This window comes from Rhopilema esculentum, unplaced genomic scaffold (genome assembly GCF_057945365.1).
Source record: "Rhopilema esculentum isolate cy_ngs unplaced genomic scaffold, ASM5794536v1 HiC_scaffold_25, whole genome shotgun sequence".
NCBI lineage: Eukaryota > Metazoa > Cnidaria > Scyphozoa > Rhizostomeae > Rhizostomatidae > Rhopilema > Rhopilema esculentum.
This window is the reverse complement of record NW_028300836.1, coordinates 79,491-95,377: the sequence shown is the minus strand read 5'-3', so window position 1 is coordinate 95,377 and position 15,887 is coordinate 79,491. Positions and strand designations below refer to the sequence as shown.

Genomic DNA, 15,887 nt, shown 5'->3' with positions numbered 1-15,887 from the left:
CACCAAAGATAAACTAGCAACCATAGCAACATAGAGCCTCGACAGAAAACCCAGAAAGAGGATAGATATGCAAAGGGCCTTTCCTTCTGTGCTCAACAAGTGGCACAATGTGAAAGACTAATTTTTTACTTTTTACATTTTGAAAAAAACATTTGTGAAAAGGGCCCAAACTAGTGGACCGAAAGCCCTAAATTTTGCTTTTTTACTGGGCCGGAAGAGGGGCCCACTGGGCCAGTGGCCCAGTAGTTACAATGTTAAAAAATGCCCTGTCATTGGCCACTTTCTTTTCAAACTCATTGTCTGGCATGGTACTATCAGTGCGAATTGTCCCTTCAAAACAAACTCCTCTAAGCAACTGCTCCCTGGAATTCAGAACATACTGACCTATATTGTTCTCTTCTCCCTTAACTACCAGTTCGATATTGCTCAGTCCTCTACCCCCTTCTTTTCTCTTCATGTACAGTCTGTCAACGTCACTTTTGGGGTGAAAGGCTCCGTACATAGTCATTGTTTTTCTCGATTTTCTGTCAATCTTTTTTAGTTCGCTGCTTTTCCACTCTAATATTCCAGCACTGTACCTAAATATTGCCACTGCCCACGTGTTAATCGCTATTACTTTGTTTTTACCATTAAGTTTTGATTTCAGGATTAATCTTAACCTTCGTTTATACTCCTTCACTATCTTGCCCTTCATCTCCTGTTCTTTAATTTTGTCGAGCTCAACTATACCTAGGTCTGTGTAGCCTTCCTCTCTTACTTCCTTAAGTTCATCACCATTTGGGAGTTCTATTCCTTCACTTCTAGTGATTTTCCCTCTCTTCAATATAAGAACATCACACTTATTAATCCCAAATTCCATTCCAATATCAGTACTGAATATAGGTACTGTCCGCACTAACGAACATGTCCCCGTGACAAAATTTCCATCGTTGTTTTTAAACGATGTCCATATTTGCGCTCTTTAATAACAAATATCATTCATAATATCTGGCTCTCTGGAAAAGTTCCTTTAGAGTGGAAAAAGGCATGCACTATCCTAATTCACAAAAAGGGTAGCAATGACGATCCAGCAAACTTCAGGCCAATCACTCTTGAGCCAGTGCCTTTGAAAATCTTCACATCATGCCTGCGTGACAGTCTATTCAATTTTCTTAAAATTAATGGTCTCATTGAGCACGAAATACAAAAAGGCTTCACCTCGAATATTTCAGGGACCTTAGAGCAAAATGCCATGATGGCTCAGGTCATAAACAAAGCTCGTATCAAGCAACGTTCACTAGTTGTCACTCTTCTCGATCTTAAAAATGCATTTGTAGAAGTACATCATAATTTGATACCCACTATACTGTTTTACCATCATATCCCTGACAACATACAGCTTCTTATCTCTAGCCTTTACACCGATTTTAAAACTTCTATCATCACAAGCCATTACAATACTCCTGCTATTCCAGTCCATCGTGGTGTGCTTCAAGGCGACTGCCTCAGTCCTCTACTATTTAATCTATGCTTCAACACATTCAAACAGTACATAAAAGCCGAAAAATACAAACAGTGAGGTTTCTCCCCACATGATCAGAACGACGGTATGTTTCAACCAGTCCATTGGTTTCAATTCGCAGACGATGCTGCCGTTATCACCAGCAATGAGAAAGAAAACCAACTTCTACTGAACTGTTTCACTCGCTGGTGCCAATGGGCTAACATGATCATACGTGTCGATAAATGCATCACTTTTGGAATAAAGAAATTTTCCACACGTTCTCTTCAGTATCAACCTAAGCTTTTCATAAACAACGAATCTATCCCACCTGTCTCGAATGGAAATTCTTTTAAGTACCTCGGTCGTCATTTTGACTTTGAAATGACAAACCAAGAACATAAATCTGATCTTTTATCATCACTGTCCAAACATGCTCAAACAAAACGATTCCCAGCCTCTTCATGAAAAAATAAGCTGCTTCTTTATCACAACTTTGTTCTTTCTAAAATCTCTTGGAACCTTACTGTAGCAGATCTTTCAAAGACGTGGGTTGTCGAGAATCTTGACAGCCTCGTATCCAAATACATCCGCCAGTGGCTCGACCTCCCAATAAGTGCTACCTTGAGTAGCATTATTTATTCTAAAAACTAGTTTGGACTCAGCCTAACTTTACCATCAGCCAAATTCCTACAGTCAAACTATTTTACACAACGCATTGAAATCTTCACCAAACGATAACATTCGTTTTTTATGGAAAAATACCAGCAGTACCACAAATATACAATATGATATATATAGGAACACGAAAGAAGCATTAAAGGCTGTCCAGCAAGAACTTAAAGATCGTCTGCAAAACTTCCCAAAGATTTTTATTATCACATCTTTTTAACCAGGATCTTCCACAAATTAACAGACTTTGGTCCAAGGTGCAAAGTAGCATGCCTCAGAATATTTTCAATTTCACCATAAGGTACCTAAACAGTACCCTTGCTACACAGAAAAACTTGAAAAAGTGGAACTTGAGCCAGACTTCTGACTGTTCTTTCTGTTTTCTGCCAGAAACCCTCCTTCACGTTGTTGCTTGCTGTAAAACATACCTGGAACAAGACCGATACACCTGGCGTCATAACTCTATCTTAAACTTTCTAGCTACGTCTCTTAAAGCTGTCAATGAATCTACCATCTATGCTGATATACCTGCCTATCTTTCACCATCAATCATAACTGGATAAAACCTTCGTCCGGATCTTCTCTTGAAGACTAACAACAATTACCTATACATCTTAAAGCTTACCGTTGGTTTTGAATCCAATCTTGTCACAAATGCAACAAGAAAAGACAGTAAGTATGCTTCTCTCCTATCTGACTTATAGCGGAAGTTCAAATGTGTCTCTTTTGTGAATCTTTCTATGAGCTTTATTTCTCTTGGCATCTTTAGCAATTCCTGCATCTCCTTCTTCAAAATGTGTGACTTTCTCTCCATCGATCAACAACAAAAACGGTATCTCATCTCTAAACTTTTGAACATTGCCATCCGCACTACGTACTACATATTTTGTTGCAAAAATAAGCCATAGAAAAATTCGAAATTACATCCTTTTTAACTTTGGTTGTTTTATTTTTTTTTTCTCAGTTTTTCCTTTTACCTTACGATTGTTATAGTTTTTTCTTGTAAAACCAGGCTAGCCAATTGCAAATTACCTTGTAATAGTGAGATTTGTAATTGTAGTTTAAGTTGAATTGAAAATGAAATGTTTCCATTATTGTTATTAATATTTCGCCCCGGCATACGGGGCTTCATCAGAGCAAAAGAATAAGAAAATAGAAAGTATTACAAAGGTTTCCTATTGATTTTAGAAGTGTTTATTGCTTATCATCATATAGACCTAAGGTACCAGTGCCACAAAATTTTGAGTGCATGAATAGAAGATAGGAAAGGAGAAGCAGAGGAGGGTCTTCCTTAAATGGAATTTTGAAAATCCCTTGACCTGCTGCAGCTAAAAAGAAGCAACAGCATTTGAGGGTATTGGACAATCAAGGAAATGCTCATCACATTCAGATGTTCATTTAAGGAAATATTGATTTATTTATGGCAAAATGCTGCCAAAGTCATTCATTTGTGACAACTTGGTGCAACAGTCAGTTTTTGCGTCACTTTTTCAAGCAAATGCTGTTCTTCCTAATCAGTAATCATTATAACAATGGAAGTCTAGTCCATTTGATCTGTTCTAAGTAGATCTGCATCTGGCAAGTGCAAAAGAAAACTCTTTCCAAACTCAATCGCTTTCACCGATTTTGAACTTCAAACTGCATGGAAATAGAAATTTAATGGTTTGTTCTTCGAGATTATTGGTAACCTCTCTAAGGGCGAGCTGAGAGTGATCCAGTTTTGTGTACGACACCGTGTGTCTTCAAGGCCAATTTCTTTTTTTCAGTTGACCTCACTTCTCATGACTGCCAACACACGTGCGCCTTGCATTCAGCCTCCGCGTTCAGGAGTTGCATCTATGTGATCTCAAACTTTGAACACAAGATCCTTTTTCTGATCCAATATCTTGCTTTGCTGTTGCAACTCAAAATGATGATGGGTCCGGAAATGCGATCAAGGATTAACAAAATATTGGTAACATAATTGCCGATACAAAACATTTGCGAGTATAAATTCAAGTCAGCTAGCATGTAAATGCTTGAAGCAGACATATATATCAACACAGGAAAAAATGAAATGTACAGAGAACAGAGGAGAAGCATGACTGTCTTGTGCAAGCGTTTCACGTACTTGGGCCTAGCAACAGTGCCGTCCTGGTTAGCATAAACCGGGCTGTTTTCAGCAAACTTCTTGATGCGGAGGTAACTGCGTAGATAGAAAAATGTTACCGAAATAATGACAAGGGCACTGAATATAGCGCAAGTTAACATATATATTGCCAACAATGTTTGACGATGACTCATCAGCTCGAACGATGCAGTGTAGAGCAGAAAAAATGCAGTTACAACTGCTAATAAAAAGTAAAGCCTGGGTGGCTTGAAAATCTTGACGAAACGTGACGGCCGTTCAATGTTCGGGTTCATGTTGACGTACCGGTCTGCAGCCATAATAACGATGATACTGGCAGAAAGATATGATAAAAAGCCATAGCTGATAGAACTGGCTTGTTGGATGTACTTCGCTGAGTTTGTGTCTAAAAATCTGTTAAGAACGAAAAAGAGACAATAAAAATCCATAGACAAAATGCGTTGAGCTTAGAAACACGATAAGAAAGTTTGATGTGTTTTTATTTGCTTGTTTTGTCTTGACAAATGCAACAAGTAGCAAAGTACTTAGCATGAGTATTAGGGAAGCAACAACAATGGGTAACGTGGCTGATTCATTCAATCTTATGTCTGAAGTAACTTTTGCACGACAGTGCTCCATTCTATCACCATTGCTTGTCCGTCACTTGCAGCTGCGTGTATCCAAGGAACACATTTAGATTTACAAAAAATGCATCTTATTTGTAGCTGGTATTACTTTAAATCCCAGAGTTTTGTCTTGGTTGAGTGAAATTCTGTGAATGGCCAATTGATGTCTCTCCGTGCTGCAGCTTAAGAGTGATAACTGAACTGTATTCGGTATTTTATGGGTCCAACCTATAAAAAGCTCTTTGTTTACTTTTAAACAGATGTCTTTGCTCGCTAATTAAATCGATGCGAAGAATACCGGGTGTGAATGGTGGCCATTTTGGAGATCTTGCAGTCCTTGCCTCTGCCACCTACCCCATCCCTTGACGTCACTGAATGGTGACGATGGTTGTAAGAGTCTTGTTGAACGTGGTAGAGAAAATATGCCACCATTTACACTTAGCTTTAAAAACTCCAGCTTGCTTGCGGATCAAATTTTTGAGCTATGTAAATAGTCATATTTTCAAAATTAAACTACAAACTGAAAGTTTTTCTTTTACGTTTTTTTCTTGATGAAACACCTTTCCTATCGGCCTAAAATTGACTAAAATATCTTCGTTCTTGCTTTCTCTTTAATTATCAATAAGAAAAGTTTATTTCCTCACTTCATGCTGCCAAATATACATGATAGAATCAATCTCGTTTTTTTAAGATACTTATTATGGAAATAAAGATATTACCATTATTTTCTAAATATAGATCCTCTTGCTTCAAAGTATATATACAGCATGTAAAGTTTGAATAGGAGGATGAGTTGAAGTGGCTCAAAGAAGTACGTGAACTTTCTGTGTTTGTGCTATCTTGGTTATACCTTTAGTCTTTAAGGACTACTGTTAGGATAACTTAAGTCTCGGTGTGTGACAATATGTAAAATAATTGAATAAAGTGTCAAGTTTAGATTGATATACGTGAAGTTTCTAAAAAGTCTAGATGAAGTTTCTAAAAAGGCCACTTGCGATGAGATTGAACATGTTCCCGCAATATTCGCCGTGCTATAATTTCCCCCAAAGAATCCCATAAAATCGACCAGAAAATCTAAAACCGCAAGCTTTGGTATTATCCCTCCCTTGATCTCAGTCCACCAAAAGAGTACCAAAAGCACTGATCTGTAACCAAACGCGGTAAAATAAAGTAGCGATGATGCAGACAACAATATGCAAGGTTAAAGGGATTCGACATAGGTAAAAATGGCTTACAGCCACTTGCCCCTTAGCGGTTGACCAATCAAATTGCGCAAAGAGAAAAGCATGTGAACAGTTTCCGCTTTTCTGCAAATCGGCGAAACCCTAGAGTGATTTCACGTGAGTAGTTTCAAATTTCTTTCAAATGAGCGTGCTCTGATCGAGTTATTTTTGGATTCGCTGTACTTATGCATGTCAAATGCCTTTAAGAGTTAAGACAATGCAAATCACCCTTAACAGGTTTTTTTACGAAATTAAACAAATTGTCACTTTGCTTTTCGACGATTGAAACAGATTCACTAGGGAGCCTCAAAACGTGCCCGATTCACTAAGGAACTCTAGTTGATTTCCCCATAGAGCCCCATAAAATCTATTGGGAAATCTAAAAGTTGCCTGTCTGGTGTTATGACACAGGGTTCCAATGCGGACAACAACACGTGAAAATAGCATGCGGAATTTTTATTTTAAGTTTCTGTTACGTTATAAAGGGATGATTGCATTTATTAGAGAGAGTCTTGTCGTTAGCTTGGTCGAACTCTTTTTTTTTATTCGATAGCCGAATCATTGCCGTATAAAAATAATTTTGAACTTATCGCCGTTGTCGTATTTTTCAGTGTTTCTGCACAAAACGAATTCACGTTTGTTAAACCCTCTTTTAAGTGGTTTTACACTGGGTGTCCCTCCCTTGGATAAAGTTTGAGACAATTCTAATCACCTTTAATAAGGTTTTATGAAATTAAACAAATTTCAACCTTACTTTTTGCTTTGAACGATAATCAAGCCATCTAAGTCTACTAAAAACGTGTTAATTTGCCGATTTGCTATACCAGATAAGAAATAGTGCACTGAGGAAATTAATTAGCAAACATCTATCCAAAAAAGGTCTTTCGACAAGTCTTTCAAGATAAACTTTGGAAGGAAATGAAAACTCGTTTTTGGAAGGAAAGCAGAAGCTACAATCAACATCGGATCCTTTGGAAGTGAAAACGAGAAATTTATTGGGGTTGATCCAGAAATAAGGATCTTGACTTCTAAGGAAAATGGCGCTAGTGTCTAAGAAAATGCGAGTCTAAAAATTCAGGCCCACATTTCTCTATAATCATGGGAGAGATGAGCAAAAAAATCATAATTGGTTTTTTATTATCTCAGTTTGGTTATTGTTTTTAAGAAGCCCTGTTCACTCCCAATTCAATCTATTTTTGCTGACTGGTTCGATAATTTTGTCTGCTTTACATTTCTTCAAATTTCAGCTCCGTAAACACGCATCTTTGCTTTAAATTAGTCTAACTCAAATCCTTGGCATTTCCTTTATTTTGTTTCATCTTCATTTGTGTTTCACGTAAGCCATTAGCAACGATTATTATTATTATTATTATTTATTATTAACAATTTCTTTAACGTTGGCAAGAAGTATCTCCATCCCATAATTTTATTTTTCGTTTGAACTCGACTTGGAAAAAGCTGATGTTCGCGCTAGTGAGCGGACGTGTTTTATTTGGCGGTAACATGAAAGAACTTGAAATACTTCACGCTGTCAAATAACTAATTTGGTGAACTCTTTTTATGTTTTTTTTCTTTTAATTTTATGTTTTAAAATGACACAGAGTTTAAATAATATTTATAAAAATGGAGATGAATAAAGAAATCAAAGACTTCATTTTACAAAGCTTGAGTGCTGTGGAAAATCGCCTTGGTAAAACAATTGCTGGAATCCAAGACACAGTAAAAACAGAAATAGAAAATACTCTTGGCTCTCGTCTAACAAACATTGAAAAAAAACTGGTTGACATTGAAAACTCTCAACAATTTCAAGCCGACCAATACGAAACTTTTCGGACACAAGTTGGGAATCTTATGCGTGAGAACATTGAACTGAAGAAGGAAAACGAAAGTTTGGCCTCTCGTATCATAAAGCTAGAGAAGAAAGACGATCAACGTGCTAAAACAATTGATGACCTTGAGCAGTATGGTAGGAGAGAAATGCTCGAGTTTGGTGGTATTCCGCGCGATGATAAGGAAAATTGTGAAGTAATAGTCCTTAACATAGCAGAAAAAATTGATATCCCACTAAAGGAAGACGACATCGAAGCATGCCATCGCATTTCACGCAGGCCTGATGCCCCTATAATCGTCAAATTCAAATCGAGGAAAAAGAAGGAGCAATTCATGTCAAAAGAGTCAAAAACCAAAGCTAAGAAACTTCGCACCACAGATCTCGGCTACGATTTGCAGCCCGACCCTAATAACCCAAACAAAGGAAAAATCTTCATCAACGAAAGCCTGACCAGCCGTCTCAAAAACCTACTGCGCCTAACGAAGATCAAAAAACAAGAAATGAACATTAAATTCATCTGGACACGAAATGGCTCAATATTCTTACGAAAAGATGAAAAGGCCCCAGCCCTTAAGGTAAATTTCATTGCGGACCTGGATAAAATAGAGTGAGATACTTTTTTTCCTTTTCTTCTGTTCAGCCATTATTCAAAAACAGTTTTTATTAATTTTATATCTAATTTATGTAACTTTCAAATACCTACAAACAACCCCTAAAAATAAAAATGAGTGAAAACAGACTCTGCCCTAGGTGTAACAAAATAGTCTGCGATAATCACAACTCAATTTGTTGTGATTTCTGTGATTTCTGGTTTCATTTAAAATGTTCAGGTTTAAAAAAAAAGGATTTTAAGATTCTCGCAAACGACGAAGTTAGTACTTGGTCTTGCCGCCCATGCCGCAACACCGTGTTTCCTTTTCAAAACCTTGATGACGCCAAACTCAATAGGGAGCTTAATTTTACTGCAAGTGCTAAATCCGTCTCCAAATTCAATCTTATCACATCTGCATCAACAGGATATGACAAAACTTGTTCGGTCTGTAAGAAGTCTATCCGCTCTGCCATAAATTCCATTCCCTGTGGTCAATGCCTTCATCTCATTCACAAAAAATGTGCCAAGTTAAACACTTTCTGTATAAATGAAGTTGATTCTCATTTAACATCTTGGCAATGTCCACACTGCATCTCTAGTCTATTATCTTCACTTCCTTTCTCGCAGATCGACAACGATGAACTGTCTACTCTTTCTTTCAACTCCAATTTCTCATGTAAATGTCAATCCTCGGGTATCTCCCTAGTAAACTATAGTCACCTTGATAGCCTTAAAACTTGTAAACTAGCTTTTAAAGAACACGAAATGCTATTCAAAAATGATGTTGATACCAATCTAGATGACAGCACTAATTTTAACTACTATGATAACCATGAATTCCATAAACTTACTCAAAAGCTAAACCTAAATAAAAATAATACCTCGGGTATTCTACACACAAACATCTCCTCCGTCCGGAAAAATCTTGGAAACCTACAAACTCTGCTCTGTAACCTTGACTATAGATTTGATATTCTAGCACTTACTGAAACTTGGCACACCAAGCAAAACAATGCCTGTATAAGTCAGCTCAGGTTAGAAGGCTACCATGACTATCAAGGACTAACAGGCAATAGCCTTAAGGGTGGCTGTGGCCTTTTTCTAGCTGACCACCTATCTTTTCTTCGACGTGACGATCTTTCAAAAGCTTCAAAAGATAAAAATTGCGAATTCGAATCACTCTGGATTGAGATTAATAACCCTAAGGGAAAAAATACCTTGATCGGTGTTGCATACAAGCATCCCTGCAAAGATTCTTCAGGTTTTCTAAAATACCTTGAAACTGTTCTTAACAAAATAGGCCGAGAAAACAAATTAGCCATACTAAGCGGAGATTTCAACCTTAATCTTCTAAAATTTGATAAAATACCATGTGCTGATTCCTTTCTTAACTTAATGCTTGCAAACTTTCTAAAACCATTAATTATCCAACCAACGAGAATAAATGATACTTCTACTCCTAGTTTAATTGATAATATATTCATCAATTCTCTTCAACTGAACGCAGTTAGTGGAAATCTTATCGATAAGGTTTCAGATCATCTACCCAATTTCGTAATTCATGATGGAAAAAGTAAAAATAACACCAAAGACATATCAATGTCGCGAGATTATCGAAACTTTGTTAATAAAAATTACATAGATGATATCAATAAAATAGATTTTAATTCTAGTCTTGTAAACTCAAATGACCTAGATACAAAATATAACTTGTTTCAATCTCAGCTGTTAACTATTATTAATAAACACGCCCCACTGAGACAAAGAACCAGACGACAACGTAAACAACAGCTTAAACCCTGGATTTCCAACGGTATCTTAAAGTCTATTTCAACTAAAAATTCACTCTATAAAAAGTTTATTAAAACTAAAGACAATTTCTGGTTCCAACGTTATAAAATTTACAAAAACAAGCTAAATCACGTCATAAGACTGAGCAAAAAACTGTATCACTTGTCCTATTTTGAAACTTATAAAAATAATTCTAAAAAAATTTGGCAAGGCATCAACGACCTTCTTCATAAAAATAAAGCAAAAAATTCACGCAGCTTCCAATTGAATATTGCAGGTAGCTTGTTATCGGATCGTAAAAGTGTAGCAAATGCTTTCAACAATTTCTTTACTAATATCGCCCAAAATCTTGTAAATAAACTAAGTCCGGCAAATAGTCACTATAAAGATTATCTAACACAGCCAAATGCTGCTAGCTTTTTTTTATCACCAGTTGATCCTTCTGAAGTTCATGATGAACTAGGAAGGCTAAATGAGTCTAAAGCCCCAGATGCTTATGATGTACCCGTAAAACTTATCAAATGTATTGGCAATTCTTTAAAAGAACCATTGACAGATCTAATCAATGAATCCTTTAGCTCGGGAGTCTATCCTACTATGCTGAAATATGCTAAAGTAGTGCCCGTTTACAAGGGAAAGTCTCAACTTGAAGTTACAAACTACCGACCTATCTCCCTACTTCCTATTTTTAATAAAATATTTGAAAAATTAATGCATGCCAGACTAATAAAGTTCCTTGATATGCATAAAATAATTTTTAATCACCAGTTTGGATTCCAAAAAAACAAATCAACCTCTCTTGCCATACTCGACGTCTGTACACAGTTAGTAAATGCTGTTGAAAACAAACAGTTTTCAACTTGTATCTTTCTAGATTTTGCTAAAGCTTTTGATACTGTTGACCACAATATACTAATCTACAAGCTTGAATATTATGGAGTAAGAGGCATAACCCTAAATTGGTTTAAATCTTACCTAACAAACCGATCACAAAAAGTATGCATAAATGGCACTCTATCAGAATCCTGCAATATAAAATTTGGAGTCCCACAAGGCAGTGTCCTTGGGCCCTTGCTTTTTCTTCTATATATTAACGATATGCCGTTTTCGTCAAACATCCTAAAATTTCACCTCTTTGCTGATGATACTAGTATCTTCTTCTCGCATAAGAATCTAAGTCAATTAGAATTCATCGTAAACGATGAGCTCAGCAAAGTTTCAGACTGGTTAGTAGCCAATAAACTGACCTTAAATGTTGATAAATCAAACTTCCTCATAATCTCTCCCTCGATAAAAAATAAAACAAATGAAATAAAATTAGCAATTAATAACAAATCAATTGCTCAAAAGGATTGTATAAAATACCTTGGTGTACTCTTAGATAAGGACATTAGCTGGAAACAACACATTCAACAGGTAAATCTAAAAATTTCTAAAGGCATTGGAATACTAGCTAAGGCTAGGCATTATGTTCCTCCACAAATCTTAAGGAACTTATACTTTTCTTTTATCGAGCCTCGCGTCAACTATGCTTTAATTAACTGGGGGAGTGCAAATCTGTCCTCCCTAAAACCTATGGGCCGAACTCTAAACAAAGCTCTACGAATAATGAACTTTGCTAAAAACACAGCAAGCTCCAAACCAATTTACCATAAATTTGATATATTAAACCTCAATGATAGTTACACCCTGCAATGTGCAAAGTTTATGTATGACGTAAACACAGGCACGCAAATGGATTTTCTTTGTCAGCTCTTCCAAAAAACAACATCAAGACATAGCTATGATACACGGCAAGCTGCAAAACAAAATTTTGCTATCCCCAAAGCAAGAACTAACCTTAAAAAGAGATTCATTACGTTCAATGGAGTTAAAATCTGGAACGAAATCCCACTTAATATTCGCTCTAAACCAGTCAAAAGACTCTTCCAAAAACATCTCCGAAATTGGCTTCTGCAAAAATATTTATAAAACCCAAATGCACTTACTTTAAACCAACCCGAATATCTCATTCTTCGATTTCTAAACTGAAAACGAACAGAACTCTCGTGTCACCCCCCCCCCCCTTCGTTTATATCCTTGTTCTCTCCTCTTGCCCCTTTGTATTTTGTTCTTTTTTTCTTAATATCTGTATCTTAATCTTAATATGTTTCTATTCTTCTTCTGTTATATGTTAAATTCAAATCAAAATTATTAGTAATTAGTTTCTACTTGTAATTAACTTTTACTTGTTCCATTGTTACTGTTATACTGCATGATTAACTATTACCAACTTAGGGCGCTAGGCTCGAAAACCGTTTCGGTTCCTCCCAGCGTCCTAGGCAACTTATTTGTTATTAGCTAAAATAGATGTCATATATTCTGTATTAACTACTATAATAATTAATTTAAGTACCCTGTAATTAGTTGCTGAATGCCAATGAATTTGAATTTGAATTTGACTAGTGTGTTGGAATCTTTAATTTCCCTTGATAATGAGGACCACAAATGGTGACCTCTGTACTGAATATTCTCTATCCCGTGCAATGTTGTCTTCACTTTTGGCAACTGCGAATGATTTTCACTTCTCAGATTCAGATTGTTTTCTGTTTTGAATATTTCAATCATTAGCAGTTGCAGATTGTGTTGATGAATAGTTTCATATTTTTTCTTCATCTCGGCTAGCTCTGATTCACTATCTTTGCATACCAATCGCAGTGCTCTTTCGTGAATGCGATTTAACTCTGCATTAGTTGCTCTATCATGAAACATCCATACAAGTGGGCAACAATTAAATTTCGACCTGATGAAAGAATTCATTAAGATTTATGATTTGACAGGATCAATGTAATTAGACAAGCGAGCAAGCGCGTGAAGCTTTTGGTTGGCCTTTTTATACAAATCTTCAACTATGGCTCACAATGAATCAATGGTGCTTTGTTGAAACATGAAGCAGCCATGTTTGCCCGCCATTTTCTTCCCACCAAAATTTAACTAGTTACAGGAACTGTTACCAGTACGCGAGCTACTGCTTGAGAACAACCCGTTTATCTGACAAGATCTTCTATAAGAAAGTAATTACATACGATGCTATAAGATTGGAAGTGTAGTGATAACAGACAGGTCAAGTGTGCAGGGATAAAGATATTTATATTCATAGTAGGCATATTTTTTCGCATTTTTCACAAGCTTCAAAAGATTTGGAGCATAAAATAAATCTGTTAGCCACACAAAAATAAAAAATTGAAATAATTAAACGTATGTAAAGTATGCTTACGATACAGTAGAGCGCTTGAAATGAATGCAAGAAAATGACAACAAGAAATAATTCTGCAATATTTCTTGAAAGTTAAACTGAAGGGCGTGTTTGCCAATATTTGAAACTGAGCAAATGAAAATTAAAAAAAGAAAGAAAGGTTAAAGAAGCATGAAAAATTTCGTTGAAAATAGGATGCTACCATCAAAATAGCTTCAAAGCAGAAAAGAGATGACGAGGTCATAAAATGATGTTGTCTGGAGATTTCAATTTGGGCTCCTCTAGACAATCAATACAAAGCTCATCACGTGATTAGAAACAGAAACCAAACTCAGTATCCATCCCTACTTCATCTATTTTTTTATCATTTCTTTATCATTTTTGTTCTTTTCAACGATTTTTACAGGTTTCTAATATTATGATTGCTGTTCTAATTTGCTAATTTGCTTCCACGGGATTTTGGCGCCCCTTTGATCGACACCCCTGATTCTTGGTCGCTAAAGCCACCACGCCATTGGTTGGCAGGGGCGAAACTGCTGGGAGGTATGGGAGGTGCTGCTCACCCCTCAATCTTCAAAAAGCAGATTTTGTCGGGAAAATTTATGGCTGCCAGTGTATCTGTTGGGCCAACCTGGAACTTTTCTTTAGGTCGCACTTTTATTGCTACTTTTGCCCTAGCTTGGTTTTTTAATTCATGTTCTTTTCCCCCCCATTTTTTTCAATCTCCGCCCAGTTGGGAAAACAAAACAGAAACGAGGCAAGCAACAGCAACATATATACATTTCTCTCTTTCGTCCACCGATCAGCGCTTTCGTCTCGAGCTCGACGTGCACGTGTTTATCTTCGCCATATTATTCGAGATGAAGTCTGGAGTATTGAACGACAGCGAAAGTATAGATGGAAAGTAAGGTGTGTTTGATGCAAGAAGGAAATGAACACAAAGCATTCCCCCCCCTACTTTTTTCAAAAAAGAGAGCTTTTTTCAAACAAGAGAGCTTTTTTCAAAATCTTTCGCTGTGATTCCATTCTGCCTCGGAGCCCATGGAACACTGACAATTTTAGAAGCATTATAAATCAAAGCATGAAGGATATACCATCTCGGAATACATTGTTGAGAAAAATTAATCAATACTTTCTTTTCCAAATGTACGAACCTCTCATCATACATTCATAAGGAGTTATGCCCCAAAATTTTCTTAAGGTTTTACACTTACGGTTCGAAAGTATTGCACCCTTCGCTAGAAAATGGCTGTACAGCCGCCATAGTTTTTTAACTAAAAAATTCAAATAGCCGTAACAAGTGGCAGAAAGTTTTAATCAGTTCAAGCGGAAAATAATAGAAAATTTATCCAGGAATTGCGATTAAAACATGAACTGCAAAATCTTTCGAGTTTCTTCCATTTCTGAAAAATATCCATGATTACAATAACACGCAAATTGAGCTTTGATGATAGGTGTACCTGTAAAATACTTCCAATAAAACAACTTTTCTTTGCTTGAGGGATTTTGTCATGGTGAATTATGAGATACTTACTCTGTGCTTGAGTGTCTAAAAATGTTTGAATCCCTTATGGAGCAACCGAAAGTTGAAAATCAAACTCAAAAAATGCAACTGAAGCTCTTTTTTGTTGAAACATTGCAGTCTGCGTAGCTGTTCCTAAACTCCGAAATTTTCAAGCTGTGTTTTGGTGTTCCACTTTGATAAAATTGAGCTCCTTCTTCAATCTCTCTTTTAATTGCTCTCCTAATAGCTAGGAGATTCAGAAAGTGAAGACTATTTTTCTTTCATAGAAAAGACAGGCCTTACAAATGCTTGCTTTTCTTTAACAGATGTTTATAGCCAACACCAGAAAAACTAGAGGCACATCTCTTGACTTTAAACAAACAGTCTGAGTCTAAAGACCCTCTCTCGGGGTCCCCGATGATTTCAGCCCTTGAGGCGATGTGCCCTAAAAATGAAGTTCATGCATGACACGCCCTTTCATCGAGCATGACACGCCCTTTCGTCAGGCATCTAAGCTTCATACCCCCTAATGAAAATAGTAAAGTTTTGCCCCTGCGTTTGGAAGTAGTTGAGTGTACAAGTTCGAGAGGCTCATGATTGTCTCTTGCTTTTCAAAAGCGATTGATCCCCACTCTAAGCAGTTATCTCAGAGAATTAGAATTGTGCCAAAATACCATTTGGAGTAACTCTAGACAAAAGGGGGCAAGTTGTGGTCAAACTTTTCATTTGGAGTGGCACAGCCCCACTTAAAGGTCCGTGGCTGGTATAATATAATAAAATATTAGTAAATTGCCTATTAGATATGGATTCCTAAGAGCAGAGAATC

General features: G+C 36.6%; 2 protein-coding genes across 2 annotated transcripts; both read left to right on the top strand.

Annotated features, from left to right (window-relative positions):
- The first annotated feature begins 5,674 nt into the window (after positions 1-5,674).
- On the top strand, positions 5,675-8,669 carry LOC135693276 (uncharacterized). Its single transcript, XM_089115323.1, has one exon. It carries the CDS (start codon positions 7,732-7,734, stop codon positions 8,548-8,550), a length of 819 nt encoding a protein of 272 aa, XP_088971449.1. The 5' UTR covers positions 5,675-7,731; the 3' UTR covers positions 8,551-8,669.
- On the top strand, positions 8,578-12,754 carry LOC148957458 (uncharacterized). The gene has a single exon (XM_089115322.1). It carries the CDS (start codon positions 8,664-8,666, stop codon positions 12,291-12,293), a length of 3,630 nt encoding a protein of 1,209 aa, XP_088971448.1. The 5' UTR covers positions 8,578-8,663; the 3' UTR covers positions 12,294-12,754.
- The last annotated feature ends 3,133 nt before the right edge of the window (positions 12,755-15,887 follow it).